A 25,101-nucleotide genomic window follows, 5' to 3' on the forward strand; every position below is an offset into this window, starting at 1 on the left:
GTAGGATTAGTGGTATTGCACACCATAAAGTGTGTATCATATGCACGTAAAAACGAATTTTCGTGCATAAATTGCATGATAAATACAATGCATGCTATAGAGACTAACATTCTTTGAATGACTAACCTCACCTCTTTAAGTTCATTCTCAGAGGTACTTACCAATGGCTTGGGCGAGTGCAATGACTACATCCTGGCATGACGTCTCTTCCGACAGGCCGCAAACCACTCGTACAACTCCATCCACCCAAACTTTCAGCTCCATCAGAGACACAGGACACAGATCAGCTTACATCAGCAATGCATGACAATGTCTGGATTCTGAAATGACAAAACAGCAATAGTGACAAGTTAACGCAACATGTTTTGATGGTCTGAAAAAGATTCAATAATCCATTGTCATTTTTAGTGATACCTTGCAGGTGATTCAACAGTTTTTTAAAACGTTTTATTTTTAAGTTGACGGCATCCTAAAAAAAAGCGACGCCCATGGTACAAGATGCAATACAATGGCCGAGGACATCCATGGGACTTACATTCACATAAAACAACAGTGCACAAGAATCCATGGCCAAAACCCAAAGTACTGGAGCCCTTCCTTAGTTAAAGTCATCTGTGGACAGGGGCGTAGTTTTGAGGTACAGAATTAGGGTATTAATTAAATATATACATCACACGTTCAGAGCTTTAATACATGCTAAGTTTCCCTCTGTCTGAACTGAATGGACCAATCATCAGCGCAATATGACTGAAGCCTGGTTTATTTAATTGTGCATCTGTGGCCTGCAAAATACGATCTAAAACAGCCACAAATTAAAAAGAAAAATGAAAAGAGGAAAGAAAATAATCTTGCACCAACATAAATTAGAAAAATTAAACTTAATCTAATCTATTCATGACCAACAAGAATTGATCACATTGTGTATTGTATTTATCGTGGTAAATTCTGATTAACTTGTATTGAATTTATAATCAATAATCTGTTATTGAAATATATTGTTCTACTATTACAACAGTGGCATGTTGTAGCTATAGTTTCTAAATGTGTAGGTTGCTATTTTTCACAACAAAAGCTATACAGCAGATCAATAAAAAAACATTGGGCTCCTAAGGAGACATAAATGGTCTCACCTATAATTATAGACTTATTGTAACAAATGATATAGCTAAACAATTAAAATAACTATAGCACAGTTTCATAAGGGCAAGTATAGCTCATTATAAAGTGTTAAAATCAAGAGCTTTAAAGATATTCTTGATTTATTAACCAAACAATCAGTTTTCCCCATGTGTAAAAATGTGTTGTGACTTACAAGAAAACCTGACTTCAGATATTCATCATGGCCGAAATCATTAAAAGTCTGATAAATTGTTAAAGGAGTAGTTCAAAAACTTTTGCTGATAATTTACTCAACCCCATGTCATCCAAGATATCCACGTCTTTCTTTCTTCAGTTGAGAAGAAATTAAGGTTTTTGATGAAAACATTACAGGATTTTCTCCATTTAATGGACTTCATTGGGAACCAAATGGTTCAAGGTCCAAAAGACAGTTTCAGTGCAGCTTCAAAGGGCTTTAAACGACACCTCACGATGAATAAGGGTCTTATCTAGGAACCTTTGAGTCATGACTTGTAAAAAGATTTGTTCATTTGGATGAACAAGTTTGAACAGGTGAGTCACAAACATGCATCACAGAGCGGAGCAAGGCGAGCATTTGTGCTTATAAAACAGACTTTTTTATTTATTTTTTAAAAGACCAATTGTTTTGCTTTATAAGACCCGTATTCCATATCGTTTAAAGCCCTTTGAACAGTTTGCACTGAAACTGTCTTTTGGACCTTGAACCGTTTGGTTCCCATTGAAGTCCATTATATGGAGAAAAATCCTGGAATGTTTTCATCAAAAACCTTAATTTCTTTTCGACCGAAGAAAGAAAGACATGGACGTCTTGGATGACATGGGGGTGAGTAAATTATCAGCAAAGGTTTTTTTTAAAAGTGAACTACTCCTTTAAGGAGTAGGAAATAAACAATTTCAAAGTAAAGTTAGTTTGACTTTCCATGGCACTTTGAAGTGGAAAATTCTGTCAAACTGATAAGGTCCCACATTCTTAAATATAAAACAGCTACATCATATATCCTATGTAAACAAGTAATTGTTAACTAGGCTATTACTTTATTGGAGTTATGTTATCAACCAACTTTGCATGTGTGGATAGGTAGAAAAATCCACAAAAGACCATTTTGCAAAAATAAATCAAACAAACAAACAAATCTACCGAAGCTTCCTCTAAAGCCCCGAGACCCTAGTGAAAAGGTTCACTCTTCAATGTTCAGACCAAAACTACGTCCTCATGGAGTGTGAGAAGACAAACGGCCAAAGTCCCAATCTCTAAGTCTAAACTTGTCAAACAAGCACTATAAAGAAAAATCAAGCTATTTTCTACTTCAAGTTGTTTCTACCTGATTGCTCAAACTCTGCAGGATATCCAGCCATGAGACATGAAATCATGATTGAACATCAGGTCCAGTGGGTAAGCAAATTTCAAGAGTTATTATTAGCAGGAGGTTGATGGACTCATAGCTCTGCTCCAATTAACTGCACTGCTGGCTCTCTTCAAAGGCATTTTAGCAGATGAATGCTTAAGGGAACAGACAGGCAGAACTTAGTTGTTCAGAGACTGCATGTGCTTGCATGTGTTTCTGACTCCACTTTGAAGCCCCACAGCAGGAACAGATGGCACTACTAAGGTAAGGTGTAGCATCTGAACGTTTTAGCCGTGCAGTTATTGAGCGAATCCCAGTTTGTGAGATTAATAAGAGTGAGACAAAATGAATGTTGTCTCTGTGCACTTTTGACTGTTACGTATTACAGGCTTTGTGAGGAAATTCTACGGTAAAGTCTACTGCATTAACTAAAGAAAACAAACAGTGCTGCTGAGATACAAAGCAGACCATTTAGCAGCTGGTAAGTACTAGATGATGGATGCTCTATCTCTAGGCCTGAAAGTCCAGTTTAACAGAGAATAAAGAGAATGAGGGTGAGAGGAGCAGGAACATGTCTGGGTCATATTTTGGCTTTCAAATCTAAATATATAATGTACTGTATATAAATATCTTTTTGTTATGCATTGTGTGTGGGTATATATACACACTCACCTAAAGGATTATTAGGAACACCTGTTCAATTTCTCATTAATGAATTATCTAATCAACCAAACCACATGGCAGTTGCTTGCATGCATTTAGGGGTGTGGTCCTGGTCAAGACAATCTCCTGAACTCCAAACTGAGGCCCCGTTTACACGATGGGAAAATGCAGATATTTCTCTGCGTTTTGCCCTCTCATTTACACGAAAACACAGTTTTTATCATAGAAAACGATTATTTCTAAAAACTCCGGGCAAAGTGGAGCTTTCTGAAAACGCCGGTTATGTGTTGTCGTGTGAACTGGGAGAAACAGCAATTTTGGTTCTCTCTTGTCGATTCTGAGGATTCTGATTGGCTTGCGTGGCTTTGGGATGGAAATTAACCTTTTTGTCCACCGGCCACTGTGGCTGGTGGATTTCAAAATCTACCAGCCACTCAATGTTTTTACCAGCCACTATCTTGTTTTGAACCGACAATGCATGTGAAAATTAACACAACAAAATCTACAATACTACTTAACCAGTTTATTTAATCAATATTTTAATCGATTTAATCAAGTCTCAATAAGAATACTGACATTTTCTCTATCTCTCTTATACACACACAAACCATAAACTGATATACATTTCTTTAAATTAGTAGGGCATATTAAACAAAAAAACTGAACAGATGCTAAACCGCATTCTAAGCTGGAGGATGCTCTCTCTGCAAGAGTAAGTTGTAAAACTTCAAATAATAGCCAAGTAGACGCCTCTTTTACATGCCTTGGTGTGGCGACCAGGCCAGCTGACAGTCTTGCCTGGGCCCTGGACAAGATAATCTTATGGGACCCCCAGCACCCCCTATACGCCCAGATCTCTCATTTCCCCTTGCTCTTCCTCTCCTGTTCCCCTCCTCTGCTCTTCCATCTTGAAAAGACTTCCATGTTTTTATTTTATTTTTATAAAACACCATATATTTTACCCACACTGAATAAAAACACGTTTAAATGGGTAATTTTCTTTTCTGACATAGCCTACTTTTCTTTTCTGACATAGATATGAAAAATCTGTCAAATCAAAGTGTGCTTTCACTTTTAATTAAGCATGGACAGTGATCTGGCCCATTATCTGTTCACCGATGCCGACAGTGACACATTTCAGGCGGCTTTTTATTTCTCATCTCCATATATATATATCTAGTAATAAAGCTAGGGAGGAAAATGAATTCTTTGCTAATACTTCCTCATCATCGTGGAGAGCGCAGTTCGCACCGCTTTCTGATTTCCACAAGCGCGTGCTCTCCCGTGGCGTCTGTCGTTGCTATGCAACAATGAACTTGCGCTCCTCTAAAAACGAGCGCGCCGCGTCGCTTTTATGGGCTAATAGTAGATCCGGGAATAGCGCGCGGGTAGATGTTCACGCGGCTAGCTCTTTACCACACAAGAGAGCTCGACGGAAGAAAAAGTGTCCACCGTCGGGTGAAACGCATGCTATTTTTATTTACCCGCCACGGTGGCTGGTAGGTGAAGTGAATTTACCCGCCACAACACAAAATCACCCGCCACCAGCCAAATGGTGGCGGGTGCTAATTTCCATCCCTGACCCCTACACTGCCGCCAATAGGTTTGGCATAGTTATGCTCGACGGCGTATTTATGCGGTTGTGTGAACGATGTTATTTTTGAAAACGGAGAGGGGGAAATATTCGTTTTGCTAAATACCCGGTTTTGTGTAAATGTGGCCTGAATGTCAGAATGGGAAAGAAAGGGGATTTAAGCAATTTTGAGCGTGGCATGGTTGTTTGTGCCAGACGTCTTGAGTATTTCACAATCTGTTCATTTACTGGGATTTTCACACACAACCATTTCTAGGGTTTACAAAGAATGGCGTGAAAAGGGAAAAACATCCAGTGTGTGGCAGTCCTGTGGGCGAAAATGCCTTGTTAATGCTAGAGGTCAGAGGAGAATGGGCCGACTGATTCAAGCTGATAGAAGAGCAACTTTGACTGAAATAACCACTCGTTACAACTAGGGATGGGTACCGAAACCCGGTATTAAACGGGCCCCGGTGCTCAATTTTGAAAGACCGCTGTATCGATAAGCTCGGACGTTATCGGTTCTGCTGTCGGTACTGGAGAAATTATTTATCATTCCTATAAAGACGTTATCTTGAACATGTTTATATCGCCAGCCTTTTCTATATATAAACTATATTTTAATTAAACCATTTGTCTGTGATGCAAATTTGAAATTCGCAGTTCAGCAGAGAGAGAGAGAGAGAAGAGAGAGAGCGATCTCTCACGCAAAGCCACAGCACGCGCAACACGACAGCCCTGCTTTATGAGTGACAATGAGGACAGAACTAAACATTCAACGTGGTTACACTTTAGATGTGGGATATTATTCTAATATATTTTGTATTTCGGCTTCCAAAGATTATAAAAAGAAGATATTTGAGATAAAACCGTTAAAAAACAAGACGCATGATCTGTCCAGCTTAACTTCCTTTACTTCACAGCACTGCGGAGCGCTGTACCCAAACGTACCGTCAGATTCAGCACGATCGGCGATTGTTGCAAAATGCTGTCTTCTACTGTTGCAAGATCAAAAAATGGCTATTAAAAACACAAAAGCCTGCGCAAGAGCCTGTTCACAAGGCGGTGCGCGCTCCGAAACGGACTGCAACGAGACAAGAAAAGTAGCCTATACTTTGGGCTTCGTGTGTCCTCCTTAACTATCAAATATACATACAAATGTCAAAATGACCAGCTCTGAGATTCGCTTAAACACAGTTTATTCACTTAAACACAATTATGTCTTAAATGGACGTAAATAATAGGGAGAAAATGATGGTGCTTCAGTTACCGGTTACCGATTAGATTTTCACTCGGTCTTAAAGGGGCAGCAGTCTAATAGCCTAAACCTGCTGACGATTCAGCCATTAATGCAAATCAAACAACAAAAGGCAGAAAAAATCACTCACAGCTTTTGAATGAGTAACTTCAGATTTAATAAGCATTAATCTATCTATGATAAACTATACAGTGCTATTTTATATTTGATTACTAAATTACGTTTCTTTTCAGACAGAAACAATTACCTGAAAAGATATGTTAGTACACCTTCCTGAAATTAAAGCACTTTTGTATATAATTTGTATCTTTGATTGATTTTATTCTTGTGTTTTTACTTTTTGTGTTTTTTTTTCTTCTTATGTGTCCTTTTTGTATATAAAACAAAAAAGCCTGCACATTGCTGCATAACAAAAATATATTTTCTTTGTTTTGCTTTTTCTATTTTACATTTCAAAATATAGAGTTTAATTAATATGTTCTTAATTCTTTAAAAAAAAAAAAAAAAAAAACACCAAAAAGAACCGATAAGAATACCGTTAAAGTACCGGATCGATAAGCGGTATCGGTAAGAGTAGTAATACCGATAAAACCTTAATGATACCCATCCCTAGTTACAACTGAGGTATGCAGCAAAGCATTTGTGAAGCCACAACACACACAACCTTGAGGTGGATGGGCTACAACAGCAGAAGACCCCACCGGGTACCACTCATCTCCACTACAAATAGGAAAAAGAGGCTAAAATTGGCAGGATAATGCACCATGTCACAAAGCTTGAATCATTTCAAATTGGTTTCTTGAACATGACAATGAGTTCACTGTACTAAAATGGCCCCCACAGTCACCAGATCTCAACCCAATAGAGCATCTTTGGGATGTGGTGGTACGGGAGCTTCGTGCCCTGGATGTGCATCCCACAAATCTCCATCAACTGCAAGATGCTATCCTATCAATATGGGCCAACATTTCTAAAGAATGCTTTGAGCACCTTGTTGAATCAATGTCAAGTGCTTAATTTTCTTCATTCTAAACCTTCAAAACCTTTCCCAATTTTTCGAATACCTTTCTCATTTTGATTTTGGGCTGAAATGAACATGTTTTAATGAAATTCAACTATTTTTTTTTTACATTTGGAAACGCAATCAACTGTGACAAAGTGTTTCTGAAAGCAGCCACTTGGCATTTGAGCCATCTAAATAAATAATTAGAAACCAGCCAAAGCACACCATCTTGTACGAGTCATTTGATATTTAGGCCACAAACGGTGTAATGACAGTGAGTTTTTACAACACAGGCTATGTTTACACACCAGGTATTGAGATGCGTTTTGGTCGATTGGATCCCAAGACGAGGGAGACACAATCCTGTTTAGACCTGGTGTTTTAATCCATCTCTTTTGTCCACATATGTCCTGATTTCTTCGAGGGGAGGGTCTATGGGCAGGTAAATGTACAGTTTTTTTTCAGATCTTTCGATCTAATGGATGAAATAAGCACACGCTATTTACATATGAACACGACCGGAGAAAACAGAAAAACTTACACAGAGCAGCAGCTTTAGTTTGTGCTCTGACAGCCGCAAGCCCAGCCGAACGCTGTGAGTGTGTGTTAGAAATCAGGAATGCTGAGAGAACATTGTGCTTGGTACATTTTTCATCTTTAAACCAAACATGGGTCTTCAGTCGACAAAGTTTAAAATGTGCAAATGTGTTTTTGACTACCTCTGGAAGTGGTCGAAAAGAAAGTAGACAAGCTCAAAACTTTTTAGACCCCGTTTACACCTGTATTTAGTGTAATCCAATTGACCAAAACACACTATAATACCAGGTGTAAACAGAGCCAGATTACAAAACCTAGTAGTTTAGGTAAAAAAAAAGTCACTCCTAAACTTAATATCGGTTTTCTTTCCACTTTTCCACCTGCTGCTTTGCACAAGTCTCTTAGTCTATTGTTTTTCTGTTCTTCAAAAACTCTGAAATGGTGCTGAATGCACTGAGGCATTTCCATCCACACTGAAGCAGAGGAATGCCACCTTGTTGGGCCACGTGAGCGGAGCGAAGAGTAAAACAAATCTCCTTTTGTCTCCTGCACCTCTAACAGGCTCATACTGAATCAGGTCCGTGGCCTCAGGGTAAACTCCTCAACGCAGCCCACTGAAGTTACCAGTCCAATAATGCACTGGAATGTGAAAGATGAAGCGCAGAAGAATCAACAGGTGTCAAACTCGGACAGTTGCACTTATGTTCACTGTATTAGTGTTAGAACATTAAACATTTTAGCATTGTGATTTGACTCGCAACAGGTTTGCATTTGAGATTTGGGTGGATCTCCGTCAACAACTTTCATCTTAAAATCACTCGCACATGTCCAGACCCACTGCTTCAGAAATGCAGACCCACCCCAGACACGTCTAAAACATCCTGGTCTCCTCCCTTCTGAGCGTCGCCTCCAAAAGCTATGATTACTGGAATGATCCCGTTCCTCTCTCTCATCATCCTCTTTATGTTTTGCGGGCTGTTGGGAATATGTCCTGAGGAACAAGCGCGCTGTTATTGTGCAGGCGTGGCGCTTTCTCTTGATGCAGAGTTTATTAGCCAGCTGTTCTTCCAAACACTACTGTGTGAAGTTGCCATTAATAAATCAGTGTAAATGTATTAGACAGTTAGAGGAGTAAAGCTCTCGGGGGAGATAGAGTAGATTCACACAAGCACATCTGCAGAATGAAGCCCGTAAACACCAGCTTGCCCCACAAGAGAGGACAGCAGTGCTATCTTTTAGCAATTCAGCTGTTTAATACACAAAACGTGAAAGTAAAAATAATTCATGAGTCTAAATTGAAGTTACACTCGAAGACTATGTCTATTACAGGATTAAACTTGTTGTGCTACAGACATGAATGATACCTTAAACAGTGAAAATGCGCTGATATTTTCCAAACAGTTCAGGCCTGGCAGGTCAAAAATCCAAAACACCCTAGCAACCACCAAGCAACTACCCAAAACACCCTATTAACTACATACAAACACCCTAGCAACCACCAATCAATTACCTAGACGCCCTATCAACCAAATAGAAATGTGTTAATAACAACCCAAAAACCCTATCAACCACATGAAGCACCCTTGCATCCACCAAGCTAACGACCGACCAAAACACCCTAGCAACTACCTAATAATTGCCCAGAACACCCAATCAACTACATAAATGTGTTACCTCACAGAAAGCAGAAACACCCTAGCAACCACCAATCAATTATCTAGACATCCAATCAACCACATAGCAATGTATTAAACACTTAAAAACACCCCATCAACTGCCCAGAACACCCTATAAACCAAACAGAAACATGCTAACAAACAACAACCCAAAACACCCTAGCAACACCCTAGCAACTACCTAGTAACTGCTCAGAACACCATATCAACTACATAGAAATGTGTTACCTCTCAGAAAACAGAAACACCCTAGCAACCACCAATCAATTATCTAAACATCCTATCAACCACATGGCATTGTATTAAACACCTAAAACACCCCAGCAACTGCCCAGAACACCCTATAAACCAAAAATAAACATGCTAACAAACAACAACCCAAAACACCCTAAGCAACTGTTCAAAAAATCCTAGCAACCACTCTGGCAACTTGCAGAACATGTCAGCATCCACATAGCAACTAGCAACTTGTTAACAACCATTCAAAACCCCCTCGCAACCCCATAAGCAACAACCCAGAACACCATAGTAATAAGCCAAATATTAGCCGCCACTTTTGCGCCACTAAACAAAAATTGAAAGCATTTGTTTTGTCTGTTCTTCTCCATGTAACCCAATGCATTTCTTTAAGCAATGAAATATCTTGTCAAACATCAAGCTGAAAAATCAAGCTGAATTTCACGGGTCACTTGCCACAATGGCAATAAACGAGCAAAATTACAACTGTTTGGCTCATGGTGGGTGTTCATTTCATACTGTTAATAATATGAACACAAGGCCATTTGTGGTTGCATGCAATAAGGCCAGTGTTTTCTGCTACAGAAGCCAATGCTGTTGGTAGATGTAAAGCTGGAAGCTGTTGATGTACATACTGTATATCCCATGATGCACTACATCTTCAGCCCCCATTTATGCACAACAACTGCTCTTTCTTACAAAATACCTGTGAGAGTGAGAATGAGAAAACAGCTGTTTTTTTACCCGCCCACAAAAAACGTCTAATTATTTTGCAGCTTTAAACAAAACAGTGGTAAAACACAAGGGCAGGTTGGGACGGTTCTCACTGCCAGCTGTTGAGTGGCTTTGGTTAAACGTTTCCTCAGCAGTCGATCACTGAATGATGGAGGTGCCGAGGAAGCAGAGGGATTGTGTCATGTGGAGAATTATTACTGTCTCGACTCATTATGGATCAATCAGTGATTTATTAGGATTGCATCTCCAATCACCAGCAGTGATGCATCAGCAACATCTCTGGATAATGCTCTTTCATATAGAAATTAAAAAAAACATTAATGTACTATGGAGAATATTCAGACTATGGATTTATCTATTTGCCCAATTTAAAATGCAATACAATTTAATCTAGAATCTACTCCTTTAAATGCAATACACATTATTGCATTTAAACACTTCACTGAATGCATTAAATATACATTGATTCTTATGAAAACTTTATTCAATTCAATATTTATGAAAGTTATTCAATCAAGAGCAGTGAGTCACTCCACTCACTCACTCACACCAGCTCAGAGATCCACTCGTTGACGATCACAGGTTGATCTGATTGGTTAAAAGGTAGTTTGTGACGTCAGAAACACCAACGATTTAAAATTACGTTTTTGAGAGTGTACGCGTTTTTTTCTTAAAGCCTATTAAAAACACCACACAGACATATAAACAACATAAAAAGCTTGATTTTAAGACCGAATTCACTTAAAACATTACTGAATACTGACTTTATGTAAATACTCACCAATACGGACATTTCGACATATTTGTGTGTATATTTCATCATTTAAGTGCACACCTGAAACCCTACATATACTTTGCTCGTCCGATTTCTGCTCAGTCCAAAAATATTGATAACATCACCTTGCATTTGTAGGCATGTCCAAATATTTGACCAATAAAATGCACTCTAGAATCACAATGTTCCACCTCCAAATACCATCTGTAACTGAGTACCAATAAGTAGCTAATCATTGTCCATCCATAGCTGTGATGTAAACTAAAGACTAATGTTTTTTCTTCATCTTCCTTTTTCAAAGGGAAATATGCCAGCAATGGAAGGATAATTGTGACCGGCCGGTGTGGCCAGCTTGTGGACAAACTAATTAGCACAAAAAATTCATGGCTGGCTGCATAATTCTGTAACAACCGTACTGTCCCATTCATTCATGGAAATCCCGCTCACACTTCTGCATCCAAATAACCATCAAACAACTCCAGGCAAGTTCTGAACATGCCCCCCGCCAACAACATTAGATGAGTCAAGTTGGTGGTTAATATTTTTGTACTCATTTCCTCTTTGAATAACTGATTAGTCTTCTTTGAACAAACATGCACCTTTAAATATGTCATTGCCTTCACACATGAGTTACAGACGGATCAGCGTGCATTGAGAGTCTCCATCCATAACCTGAACAGGCATTCCTTCATAATTGCCTTGTTGCCAGCACAAACGCAATCAGAAACTGAACGCAGTCCAAAATCTGCAATTTGTCTAATTTCCAAATCCAAACAGATATGTTTAAAGGGAACATGAAGTAAAATTTTAACTTTTTTATTTACTGGTCTTATAGTTGACAATTCATTGGTAAATGTTCCTCCAAAACAGTTTGTTTTCATAAATTCAACCATAGATTTGCTTGCTCATATTATACCCTAACATTTAAAGGAGTAGTTCACTTTTTTATAAGCTCAAATGGGCGCCTTGCGCTGTTCTGTGATGAGCGTTTGTGACTCTCCTGTTTGAACTCGTTCATCAAAAAGAGTTCACGAAAATCTTTTTTTCGTGTCATTTGGATCATTCAACGAACGAACTGAACGAATTGACTCGAAAAAAGATTTGTTCATTTTGATGAACGAGTTTGAACAGGAGAGTCACGAACGCTCATCACAGAACAGAGCAAGGCGAGCATTTGAGCTTGATAAGAGTCTTATTCATCGTCTGGTGTCGTTTAAAGCCCTTTGAACAGTTTGCACTGAAACTGTCTTTTGGACCTTGAACCGTTTGGTTGTTCCCGCTTTCTTTTGAATCTCTATCATTCCTTGTTGTTTATATTGCTAAATATAACATACTCATCATCACTATGCATCTGATATTGTCTAATACTACATTAATCACTAACTTGTCATCTGTGTTTAGTCTTTTTTCTTTCATTCATTTTTACGAGTTCAAACTACTTTGGCAAGTCGAAATTAGTCAACAAACATGGTGAGTCATGTCATCTCCTGATATTGTGCCTTTTCACTGCCTACATGTTTAGTGTAGCCTCCTCTGTCAGTGATGAGGGTTTCACACATGCTTAATTCTGAGATGTTTTTGAGACAAATTCCAAACACAGACAATTTCCCAACAAAACAAACCATAAATGACACAGCTAATGAGGACACACAAAGCTAACAAGAACAACATCCCAGACACACACAGACTTTATTTATAATATATGAACTACCACAGTCCTGTAGCCTACAGCTCTTGGACCATGTGTTGAGGAGTAGCTAAAGGAGTAGTTTACTTTAAATAAAAAAACTTTTGCTGATAATTCACTCACCCCCATGTCATCCAAGATGTCCATGTCTTTCTTTTTTCAGTCGAAAAGAAATTAAGGTTTTTGATGAAAACATTCCAGGATTTTTCTCCATGAACTTCACTGGTAACCAAATGGTTCAAGGTCCAAAAGACAGTTTCAGTGCAAACTGTTCAAAGGGCTTTAAATGATTTCAGACGATGAATAAGGGTCTTATCAAGCGAAACGATCGCTCATTTAAAAAAACAAAAAACAAAGTTTAAGTTTTATAAGCTCAAACTTTCGTGACTCTACTTTTCGAACTCGTTTATCAAAATGAAGTTATCTTTTTTCGTGTCATTTGGTTCATTCAACGAACGAAATGAACGAATTGACTCGGGAAAAGATTCATTCATTTTGATGAGCAAGACAACCATTTGTGCTTATAAAACTTAAACTTTGTTATTTTTGTTTAAATGAGCGATCGTTTCGCTTGATAAGACCCTTATTCATCGTCTGGAAACGTTTAAAGCCCTTTGAACAGTTTTCAGTTGGCACTGAAACGGTCTTTTGGACCTTGAACCGTTTGGTTCCCACTGAAGTCCATTATATGGAGAAAAATCCTGGAATGTTTTCATCAAAAACCTTAATTTCTTTTTGACTGAAGAAGACGTGAAGACGTGGACATTTTGGATGACATGGGGGCGAGTAAATTATCAGCAAAAGTTTTTTTTAAAAGTAAACTACTCCTTTAAAAGCAGCATTACTACAATTTGAACTGAAGTGCGTAATTTCTGCTCTACTAGTGGCACTAAACGGAATTGCAATCTGATTGAGTTTTACATAAAACTGTATTGTAACAAAAATGTGTAAAATGTTCTCCATCGCAAATGTAATTTAATTTTAGCAAATAAGTTTAGAAAATTGCTAAATTTGCAGAATAGTGCCTCCAAGTCCATAGCGATATAATGACGGCTCATGGCTTTTCCAGTCATTTATGATTTACTGTATAATAAATTAAGGATGAAGATTTCTAATGTCTCTGACCGCATGAATGATATGAACGCCTCTAGACAGAGGAATGTCGAGGGCACCAAAAGTGACCAGGCTTCACCTCTAACCTAAACAAAGGCAGCCTGGGAAAACAAACAAAGCTGTCTCTGCTCACTGCCCAGAAATGCCTCCTTGGCTTCAACAAGTGGGATGCACTCACACACACACACACACACACACAAAGAGAGAGAGAGAGAGTGCAAGTGTGTGGGCACACATTTTTGGAAAGGTGCATTTTGGTCTTTCGAATCAACTTTGCAAAAAGCTCGTAAATTAAATGTGAATCTTGGGTTTTAAAACATCTGGAAAATAATTCTGTGTGCGACCACAAGAAAAGAATCTGTTAGACATAAGCATAATGCATGGGTTGTAATTCCAGTCATAAAGACAGGTGGGGTGGTTTTCACTTCTCATTAGAGGAATCAACCAGGTGTAAGCAGACCATAAGGGAATCTGAAGAGAAAATAGTACGAGCCTTATAAGACAAGCCCTGTAAGAAACCAGCTCTGAAAGATTATGTTCTCTTGCGTGGAGCTTTGTAGTTTGTCATACGCAATTAAATGTGTTTTTCCATAGAGGAAATGAAATCAGAAGAACTTGTTTACCGACATCACTAAACAGCCGTTCCAATTTAAGCCACTGTACAAAATCTGCTTGCATAAAGCTGAGACTTCTGGTTCATAAGTTATTTAATACTCTTTTACATGCCTGCTGCACTAAATAATTCAAAACGGTGTTCCACACTTTATATAAACTAGCGTTCCATTCCAGATTAATCTAAATGATGAATATCAAAGCCTGAGGTGTAAAAGACAGATCGCCAACAAAGGAAGTCCCGGGGCATCGGCCTATTTACAATGCAAGGCAGATCAGGTGTGCAGACTGTGAGAGGCTATAATAAAACAGGAAAACTCCCTTGTGGTCAGACAGTAAAGACCTGGACATCTTTGAACAGGTGCACAAACTGTGCATCCAACATCAAATTCCTTCTAAAGCGAGACTTCATTTAAAGTCAACATGAAATCAAAGTTGATCCCATTTCCTTATACATCATGATTCATTGTGCATGATCCAATAACGTATTTTGTTCTTAATAAAAAAACTTGTCTTTGTAATATTTAAATAATAAAATGTTTACTAGAGATGGTCTGGATGGTTATAGTGATTTAAAAACCAACTCGTCAGTTAGAGAGGTTGACTAGAGCGCTGATCTTTTTTGTAGTTTCATTTATCATTTACGTGCTCTAAAGATGAACTGATGAAATTTCAATATTTTTTAAAAATGTACTTAAATATATACTCAACCATCTAATAGTCATTTAGTGAGGTAAACCAACTCCTCAGTTACAGATTCTGGCGAGTTTAGTTAATTTTGGTGGTACTCTAAAATTGAAGTGATAGATGCCATTCCAACATTTTTTAAATAACCGTATTTAATATTTAGCCAAGGGGTAGTGTAGTCAGTGAGGTTAACTAGCAAGTTTATCTAGATTTTTTTATCTTTACTTCCTGAACTTGAGCCAGCTCCTTGTTTCCTGTCTGCCATTATTGGCCAAACTTGATTAATTCAGGCCCGGTCCACACTACTGCGTTTTCGTTTAAAAACGGAGAATTAAAACGAAAACGATCTCCGTCCACACTAGCGTTTTACCTGCGTATTAGAATTTATCTCCGTCCACACTAAAACGACTGAAAACGTGGATCACGTGACCATTCACCAACACTGGGCATGCGCGCGCCGGTGTAAACAGTGGTTGGCGAATCAGGGAAAGATACGTCATGACTGATGACACCCAATCATAGAGCCGAGCGTGAGCCTCTGCGTCATCGTTTGTAAACTCCTCCGTTTTGTCTCGTCCACACTACAACGCCCTCCGGAGATTCAAAACGCAAAACGCAGCTGCAGCGTTTCTAAACTTCTCCGTTTTAGGTCTTCGTTTTTCCCGTTTTAGTGTGGACGGGAGGTGCAAACGTAGCAAAAGGTCTCCGTTTTTAAACCAGGCATGTGATTGGCTAAGGACAAAAAAGCAGGAAAATATACGAAGCCCGAACACCACACGCCCCCCCCCCCAAAATCGATATATATCCCAATATCTTTTCCGCAAAGCGAGAGTAAATGTTCAATCAAAGTCAAATATAGTCTTCACTATATAAATTATACATTGATTCTTATTAAAGCTACTATTAAAGTTCTCAGTCAAGAGCAGCGAGTGATTTCCTTTGTGTTTTGTTGTTTAATTAACATTAAATAGATAGTTCTCCCAAAAATTGTAATTGTCATAATTTACTCTCTCAAGTTGTTTTAAACCTGAATAAGTTTCTTTCTTCTGTTTAAATTATTTGGAAGAATGTGGGTAACCAAACAGTTGATGTACCCCAGTGATTTCCATAGTAAATTTTTCCCTATGGAAGTCAATGGGGACCAACAACTGTCTGGTTACCCACATTCTTCAAAATATCTTCTTTTTTGTTCAGCACAAGAAATAAATGAATACAGGTTTGGAACAACATTACAGTGAATAAATAATGACAGAATTTTTATTTTGGGGTCAACTATCCCTTTAAGAACAAGCGGCTGCATTTTTATTATTAGGGCTACTGTCACTTTAAGACCTGTACGCGACACGTCTAATATACACGGAGCATTTGACAAGCAGATTTCTCTCAATTTTCTCGGTTTGCTTTGAGTTTAGACATAACCAAATGTTCTTATGTAAACCTTGTGTGTATTTGAGAGTATTAGCGAAATAATACTCGAAAGATAACTTAGTCCAACAACCAGGCGCTGTTAGACAAGCTTTTAGTGCATGTGCACGTCGGGTGTTCACGCTCAGAACAGCGCATCAGCAGTGAATGACATGTTTAACCGGCAAGGCTTTAATTAAAGCACATGCAAATTAACTTTTGTGAACTCGCTGAACTGATGTAGCCGTTCCTCTGCGTTAATATTGCGAGTATTTGTCGCGTTGTACACTAATGCTGTTGAGACGGAGGTGTCAGGACTGCAACTGACAGAATGCACGATATAGCTGCTACATATTTCTACAAAAGCAGTCAGCAGCTTGCTTGGAGCAATGGATCATAGCGCAAATTTGAAATATATCGATATATCGCCTAGCCCTGGTGACCTAACTGTGATGTTGTCAACTGACAACGATACATTACCAGCGCGAGAGCGACTAGAGATACGAAATTGAGCAGGTGAACAAGCCGAACCAATTAGACATTCTCTGGCTGAACGCAAATTTATCCTTGTTGATACTTTGGAAGGAACCTTCTGTACGCACGTCAGCCAGTTATGGGTTATGTCATTATATTCTCTCCTTTTCATTCCGGCTGCCGACACCCGTTTTTTTTTTTTTTTTTTTTTTACAGATCTGCATGATTCACGTAGGTCACATTTTCAGGTCGGAAAATCCGGAATTCCGGATTAATCCGGAAAAATCACATCCCTGTTAAACGAAAACGCAGTAGTGTGGACGGGGCCTCAGGTGTGTCTGATTATTGTTGCCATGGCTACTGAGGTCAGGCACACCTGAATTACTCAATTTGTCCAATAATGGCAGACAGGAAACAAGGAGCTGGCTGAAGTTCAGGAAGTAGTGCAGCTGTGCATAAAGCCAATTTGGCGCTGTATTTAGAAATGCAATTTCTATAGCTTGTGATAATCTTCATATAAAGTATTTCATACTTAACTAACTAGTCAGTTAGTGAGGTTGATAAGGAATATGATCTAATTTTTAAACTTAGATCTGCAATTTCAATATTTTGCAATAATTATTATTTTTTACATATATACAGTATTTTATCCTTAACCATTTTAAAACAAACTTCTCACATATTGTATTACTGTATATACTTGATTCCCCAAACCATCTTCACTAGCCGACAAATTATGCTGCTTTAAAGAGGAAGAAATTAGTGACATGATTTCTCAGCGAGGTTTATAGCATACTGACATTGTGTTTTGTTTTAGCGAGCTTACAGTTCCAGTTGTTAAACAACCAAACATTTGAAGTGTCCATGGTGATTTGAATGCTGACCAATGCTATCTTAACTCTGTAGAGCATGGTTTGTTCAAAACCCATGTTAAATTCAAATCAAGTTGATAAGCACTTTTCCACAGTCCATCTTTGCCCAAGGTCAAGGGTCTGTATTTGGACCTTTCAAGTTTCAGGGAATGTTTGCAAAAGGTCTGGAATGTGCAGTTTTAGTGACACATCCAGTCCCTGTGGCGGGAAACCTCACAGTTGATTCACTGACAAAAGTGGAATGTGTGTGTTGCGAAACAACACATTCCTGGTGTGTGAGCATTGCGAAGTGCATGCATTCTTGACTCCCCCCTGCCTGGTTTATTCCAATTAAGCTGAAAAAAAAAAACATGATAAAGAGTTACCTCCCACCAAGAGAGTGGATGAGGCGTCCTCAATTCCAGCACCCAAAACAACACACCAGTGTCAGGATCCATAAGTTAAAATCTCATTCATATTTACCATCAAAGAATTTTTGTATCAAACTTTCACTACACATATTCCATGACAAATCGACCAGGTTGCTATTTTGGTGTATTTGGTAACACATGAACCTGCCAATGTTGATTGTTGATTCTAGGGCTGCAACTAACAATTATTTTGATAATCGATTAATCGGACAATTATTTTTCCGATTAATCGGATAAACAATTATGTCTAATTTTCATTTTTTTTGTTCATTATAACTAAATAAAACCCTAAATCAGGGTTGTTAAGAGCAGGATGAGGCCTCGATGATCTGATAATCACTCTTTTGTGTGTTAAACACTACTCTACTTAATACAAACAACTTCATAATAAAGAAAAAAAAAATATATATATATATATATATGGGTCAGTGACATGCTGCACTGATTTGCACTTCCAGGAGCAATAAATATGACATAAATATTATATAAAATAGGTTTAAAATTATATATATGTTTTAATCTCACATCATTTGTCCTCCTCACTGTTCATGATTCTGTTCAGTTTCAAAAATAGGTAATTTTTAGACTATTAATATGCCTGCAGAAGTCCTGTTACTTCAGCAGTCGAGCAGTGGCGCATATGGGAGCTTTGGGGTATCGGCACTAAGCAACAGTGGCCAACTGCTTGTGGTTTCCAAGGGAGGATATTTATATGGGTGAATCCCGCCGAAAAATAGCGTACTCACTCTCTCATTATGTGAGCTTTGCGAAATAATTACCTAAACAGCCTCGGATTGTTCACATGGTTTCAAGGCTCCAAAGATGCATCGGGCAGAAAGACAATGTCTGTGCAAGTGTCCTGGGCCAGACAAGTGTTTTAATTAGTATGCGTGTGAATCCAAGAACCATAGGAGATTGATTTTTCAGTCAAGACATGGGAACCAAGGATGATACAAAGTTACAACTCAGAGGATTGGGATCTAAGCTCTTTCAGATTATCAAAGCTTATCAAACAACTGAGCTTTGTGAGAAAAGCTGTAAAGGGTGTCAGGATGAGACATGAGAAAAGGAGAGACAGACTAAACCTTTTCCTGAACTGTGATTTTGTAGAATAAAAATAACAGCAGCTGCTAAGGCGAGGAAGAAAATAGAAGCATCACCTGCTTTCAAAAAAATGAAGGCACCTTAAAAATAACTTAATTTGTCTCATGAACTCACCACTTTGAGAGAAGATTGTTTCAAATTGGAGAGAAGAGCCAAATCTGAGAATATCTAATATTCAACATTTACAAAAACAGTGTTCAAGATTTCAATTCAAATTATTTTCAAATTCTAGTTTTAAATAGCCTGAATGTGTCAAGTTTGAATCTTTGTGTTCTATATTGACTTTCATTTCGTTTTGATGTTTAAATTTATTTAGTCTAAATATGTGATGTGGTGTAACATTTTGGCGCAAAATCAACCTTTGGTCTAATAAAACATTGGTACCCAGTCAACCGTTCTCTGAGTTTTGTTTTCATGATAATCGAATGTAAAGTGTTGTATCTCTAAAAACTGTTTAGTGTATAACGCTAGTAATGGGGGCATTTAATAAGTAAAAAGAAATCGCTAGTTTATACCACTAACAAGGCTCAAAATAGCCCCACACTAACACAGTAACATAATGAGGGTCCATAAATACAAAACGAAGCATTGAGCACTTTGTAAGTTTACAGAATGTTTAATAAGAAGATATTTTATAAAGACAGCGCCATCTTTGGAAAACAGTCTCGACAAGTCGAACCACGAATGCCGTTCATTCAGTTCAGAAGTTCGCTGAACTTCATAGTGTTCAGCTCACTTGGCACATCATTCGTGGGTCGACTTGCTAGGATGCACAAAAAGTGTTCTCGTCGCTTAATAAACTCAAGGTTGAGCCACTGCAGTCACTTGGACTATTTTAACGATGTCTTTAACTTTTCTGGGACGGCAGGTTTCAATAACATAGAAGCCTATGGAGGAGTGATCCAGCTCTCAAAAATATCTTAATTTGTGTTCCGAAGAAAAACGAAAGTCTTACGCGGCTGGAACTACATGAGGGCGAGTAATTATGGACAGCATTTTAATTTTTGCATGAACTATCCCTTTAAGTGCATGGGTTTGATTTGGCTAGAAACTAACCTGACCTTGAGAGCAATCAAAGGCTTTTTATTGTGTTATCTGGGAATCTTCACACTTTTGAACATATTTTTACACCTTTCTGAGATTGTCAATGGAGTGTGAAAGCTTATACGTCATGAGAGAGTATGTTGCAGAGAACTAGAAAGATCCAGATAACGATAGAGAGACACAAGGAGAAGGTTTTCACTGAATATTTACAAAGCAAGTGAATGATTTGCATGTAAGGTGAAACTGTCCATGTTAAAAAAACAAAAGCTTTAACAAACCTTAATGAAAGCTCACATGTGTTACTCAACATTGATCCAGAGAAAGCCAATGATGCTTAGTGGTCACCACAGGAGTCAATGAAACTCAAACTGTTCATCACTTAACATGATGTGTTTCCTACTGCCATGGGCATACGAGTCAAAAACTAAAAAGGAGCTTGCCCTGGTCACATTTAAAAAAAAATTGCATGATACAGAAAAGTAAACCTATTTAATATCAAGATAAGCACATTTCCCCCAAATTCTTATTTACAGTATAATTACTGTGGCACTATATATATTTCCTATATGCTTTGTGCAAATTATGGAAGTAACTTCCATATACTGTAAACAATGAGCGAAAGGTTTACTCTATGAGCACAACAATGAGCATTTTCAAAAACTGGGGACAATGAGATGACATTATTATTCTACTCACCCATCAATTTAAATGTGTTAATTAACAAATTACTACAACCGTCCATTAACCTTAAACGATCATTTACACCGCAATAATAAGGATGTGTTAATTATCACTGTAGTTACTGTGATATCACAGAAAACACACACACACACACACACACACTTAGCTAATCTAAATGTGGACAGCCATAGACATAATGGTTTTTTATACTGAACAAACTGTATCTTCTCTTCCCTTACACTAACTCTACCCCTAAACCTACCCATCACACACTCACACACTAACCCGACCCCTAAACCTACCAATCACACACACTAAGCTGACCCCTAAAACCTACCTATCACACACACACTAACCTGACCCCTAAACCTACCCATCACACAAAATTTTCTGCATTTTTACAATTTTTCAAAGCCTTTAATTACTTTATCTTTATTCTAGATTTCCAGACGTCCCTAAAGGAAAGTTTTTGGAGATTTTGGTCACTTCTGTCTACAAATCTGTCCCCAAAATATAGTAAAGTAGGTACACAAAGACTTAACCTTTTAAAGGAGTAGTTCACATTCCAGGATTTTCTCCATATAATGGACTTCAATAGGAACCAAACGGTTCAAGGTCCAAATGAGAGTTTCAGTGCAGCTTCAAAGGGCTTTAAACGACACCAGACGATGAATAAGAGACTTATCTAGGACCCTTCGAGTCATGACTCAAAAAAAGATTTGTTAATTTTGATAAACGAGTTCGAACAGGAGAGTCACGAACGCTCATCACAGAAAAGAGCAAGGCGAGCATTTGTGCTTATAAAACTTTATTTATTTTTGAAATGACCGATTGTTTCGCTAGATAAGACCCTTATTCATCGTCTGGTGTCGTTTAAAGCCCTTTGAAGCTGCACTGAGACTCTCATTTGGACCTTGAACCATTTGGTTCCCATTGAAGTCCATTATATGGAGAAAATCCTGGAATGTTTTCGTTTTTCTTTTCGACTGAAGAAAAAAAGACATGGACATCTTGGATGACATGGGGGTGAGTAAATTATCAGCAAAAGTTTTTTTTTAAAGTGAACTACTCCTTTAAATACAAATATTGAACACTTGTAACTTTCTGACACTTATTATAGTAACAGTTTTGTTGTTTTTTGATCAAACCTCAACATTTTGTCTACAGCGGTTGAAGCTTATAACATTATAAATCTAATTACCACTTCATTAACTACAACCCAACTTAATGTTTAACAATATGTCTGAGAACGGCACTGGACTCTCATGTTTTCTCCAGAAATGCTTTATAGCTGAACAGAAGTCATTTCAATATTGAGGATCATTAGTTATTGAACAGAACTGAATCAACCCTGCACTGACCTCCGCTGAACAATGTCAGTTTACACATGTTTTCGAGCTGTTTACAGCAGGACTGAATTCTGTTTGCATCACCGATCATCCTGTTTATGACTGTAAAGCTGCTTTAAAACAATAGTATAACACACTATATGAATAAAAGTGACTCGACTACGACTACAAGCATTACTGAAACTCACTCTCCAGTACAACACTTCCCATGTCCCTCTCGCTCTCGATCAATGGCCACACATCTCTAATGTACAGCTGTGCGCTCGGACCTGCTGTTCCTCATCAGTGACATGACGGAGCAATCACGTCAGCATCACCTAAACAGCTTAACAAGAACAAGTGCTGAACTGACACTTCAACAGAGCTGAGCTGGGCACTTCTTCAAAACATGACCTGCTGCCTTTCACTCTACGTCACGAGACTTAAGTTGGTTAGTCATGAAATGTTTCACGTGACCACATGTTCCTCAGGTGCCGCATGACAAATGAGCAAATATGATAATGATATTACATGACTCCTAATGATATAACCAGACTTTGTGTCTGTGCTTGACTTTAAAGCACGCACTCTGGTCATTAGCAGAGCGAGTGTGGTTAAACACAGATCGACGGGGGGATCGGCTTAGATTAAAAGCAAACAGCAAGTTCATAAAGGACTCGCCTTGTTAAAGAAGCATGATTAAATGTAGCTCTGAACACTCAGGAACATAATTAAACCCAGGCTCGCGGCCCACGCTATCATCAGTTATTCGTCATATTAGGATTCATGTCTCATTTTTCATTGAGGTCTCATATTTAAAAGGTCTCCCTTCTGGAGTTTTCCAAGAAAATCAGCAAAGTTTGCAATTTAACATCAAACGTCTCATATTTATCTCATTTGATCCTTCTCAAATCAAATGTTCAGTTATCCACGCATATATGTCTCCAGAAAGACTCAAAAGTCTCGCTTGTGTCTCTGGAGCTTCAGAGATCTCAACAGTCTCAAACAGCTAATACTTATTCCTAAAATACAAAAGCTTGCTATTAAACATTAAAAATTGGATTATAAACTCAAAGATTTTGTTCTATGTTTTCCAAATTCCTTTTAAAGTTCCTTTATACACTTAATGTAGTCTAATGTTTTATTTGTCCAAAGATATTTTTTAACAACTCAAATCTATGAAATGAGAATAAAGAAATAAGATTAAATGGAGAACAATGTGAGGCTTTTGCTCAAGTTACAGCTCAGATTTGCTATGATTCATCTACAGTCATATTATATGAGCTAGGCTATATCCACATTACTTTTATAGTTCTCATTTGTGTATATTTTAGGAAAAACATCTCAAAAACAGAGTCAACGCTTAAAAGAAATGAATCAAATACCTCCATTTAGTCTTAAAGAGCAACCTCTGAGCAATAACGTTTCCCTCTGAATAAGGCTTGATGTAAAGAGATCTTAGACGGCTCAGGAACAACAGGTTGATTTACAGCAAACAAACAAGCGGAGGACAGTTTTCTTACCTCATAAATACAGAACTCCTCCTGGCTCTGCCGGCTACTTCCACATGAACGCAGAAATGTCCTGCTTCGAGAGAGACGTGCAGGTGGTGTGTGTATGTGTGTGTGTGAGTGTGTCCGGGTCTTTAACACTCCTCTAGAGTCTGACAGCACTTCCCACTCACATCTGCAGCTCTAGCACTCTTTTCTCTCTCTCTCTCTCTCTCTCTCTAAGCTCCGCCCCCGTCTCCAGGTAGGAGGAGTGTCTTGTCTTGTTTTGTTTTGAGTTTCTGTTCCGTCACTATTAAGTCCTTCACAACCACGCCCATCCATTTAGTTCACTTAATGAGGACATACTTGACTTAGACCTCAGTTGGTTTTCTAGACCTAATAATAATCGCAAGCATTAACATAACCCTTACAGCAAAAAACATTATTTGTATGAAATGTTGGCAAAAACACTTTGAGCAAAAATAAGGTTGAAATAAAGTTAATTTGTATCATTAAGTATTGCATTAAATCACATGAACTAACAACTTGCAATGAGCAAAACTTAATTTAGATAGCATTTTTCTTATCTTGATGTGTTTTGCATGAGTGAGCATTTGGAGGTGTTTTTCACACAGCTTGTATCTGTGTGTGAGCGTAACCAGATGCTTGTGACGAAAGTCACATGTTCAGCTTTTCAAACAAATTCGGTCACCTTTGGTACCCAGAGCAAAGCTGTGTTGCTCACAGTCCAGAAGACTTCACGGCTTTTACTTCTAAAAGACCGCAGGAGAAATAAAAAAAAGAGACTACATTTAATCTCACAGCTGTCTAGGAGAATCAATGAGACGAGATCTCATGTGTGATGTTTCTTTTCAATAGATAATACGCACTGTTGTAAATGAGAGCTTAAACACACACACACACACACACACACGAGATACACTGAAACCGGACCATCAGCTTCCCACTGAAACCATACAACACAAACTCAAGTGGACAAACAGTTCAATCAAAAATCATTATGGTTATGTGGGTGAATCTATTGAAAAGATGTCTGCGTCATATTACAAAAACAAATAAATCAAATAAACTGTTTTGCATTAAAAAAATTAAGCCAATTTATGGGACCATTAAGAAGTTTGTGACAATTCAGGTAATTTTCCTAATAATGTTTCATTACTGTAATGTGTCCAAATGCTTTACTTTCGAGTTTATGATTTTCATTCTCAATAATGATCTTGTTAGTTTCTCA

The 25,101-nt window shown here is 38.1% G+C and overlaps 1 protein-coding gene across 3 annotated transcripts in view; it reads right to left on the bottom strand.

Moving 5' to 3' along the window:
* Positions 1-25,101, bottom strand: part of rassf7a (Ras association domain family member 7a) — a 59,077-nt gene that overhangs the window by 6,826 nt on the left and 27,150 nt on the right. For 2 of the 3 annotated variants that reach the window (XM_039663179.2, XM_089127603.1), the window contains one exon: positions 162-320. In XM_039663179.2, the coding sequence (XP_039519113.2) occupies positions 162-264 (103 nt within the window). In that variant the 5' untranslated portion in view covers positions 265-320. Of the gene's footprint in view, positions 1-161; positions 321-23,882; positions 24,043-25,101 lie in introns of those variants that run through there. The other variant, XM_039663178.2, reaches the window with a different exon arrangement.

The sequence above is a fragment of the Pimephales promelas genome, chromosome 25, assembly GCF_988280905.1.
Source record: "Pimephales promelas chromosome 25, fPimPro1.hap1.1, whole genome shotgun sequence".
Lineage (NCBI taxonomy): Eukaryota > Metazoa > Chordata > Actinopteri > Cypriniformes > Leuciscidae > Pimephales > Pimephales promelas.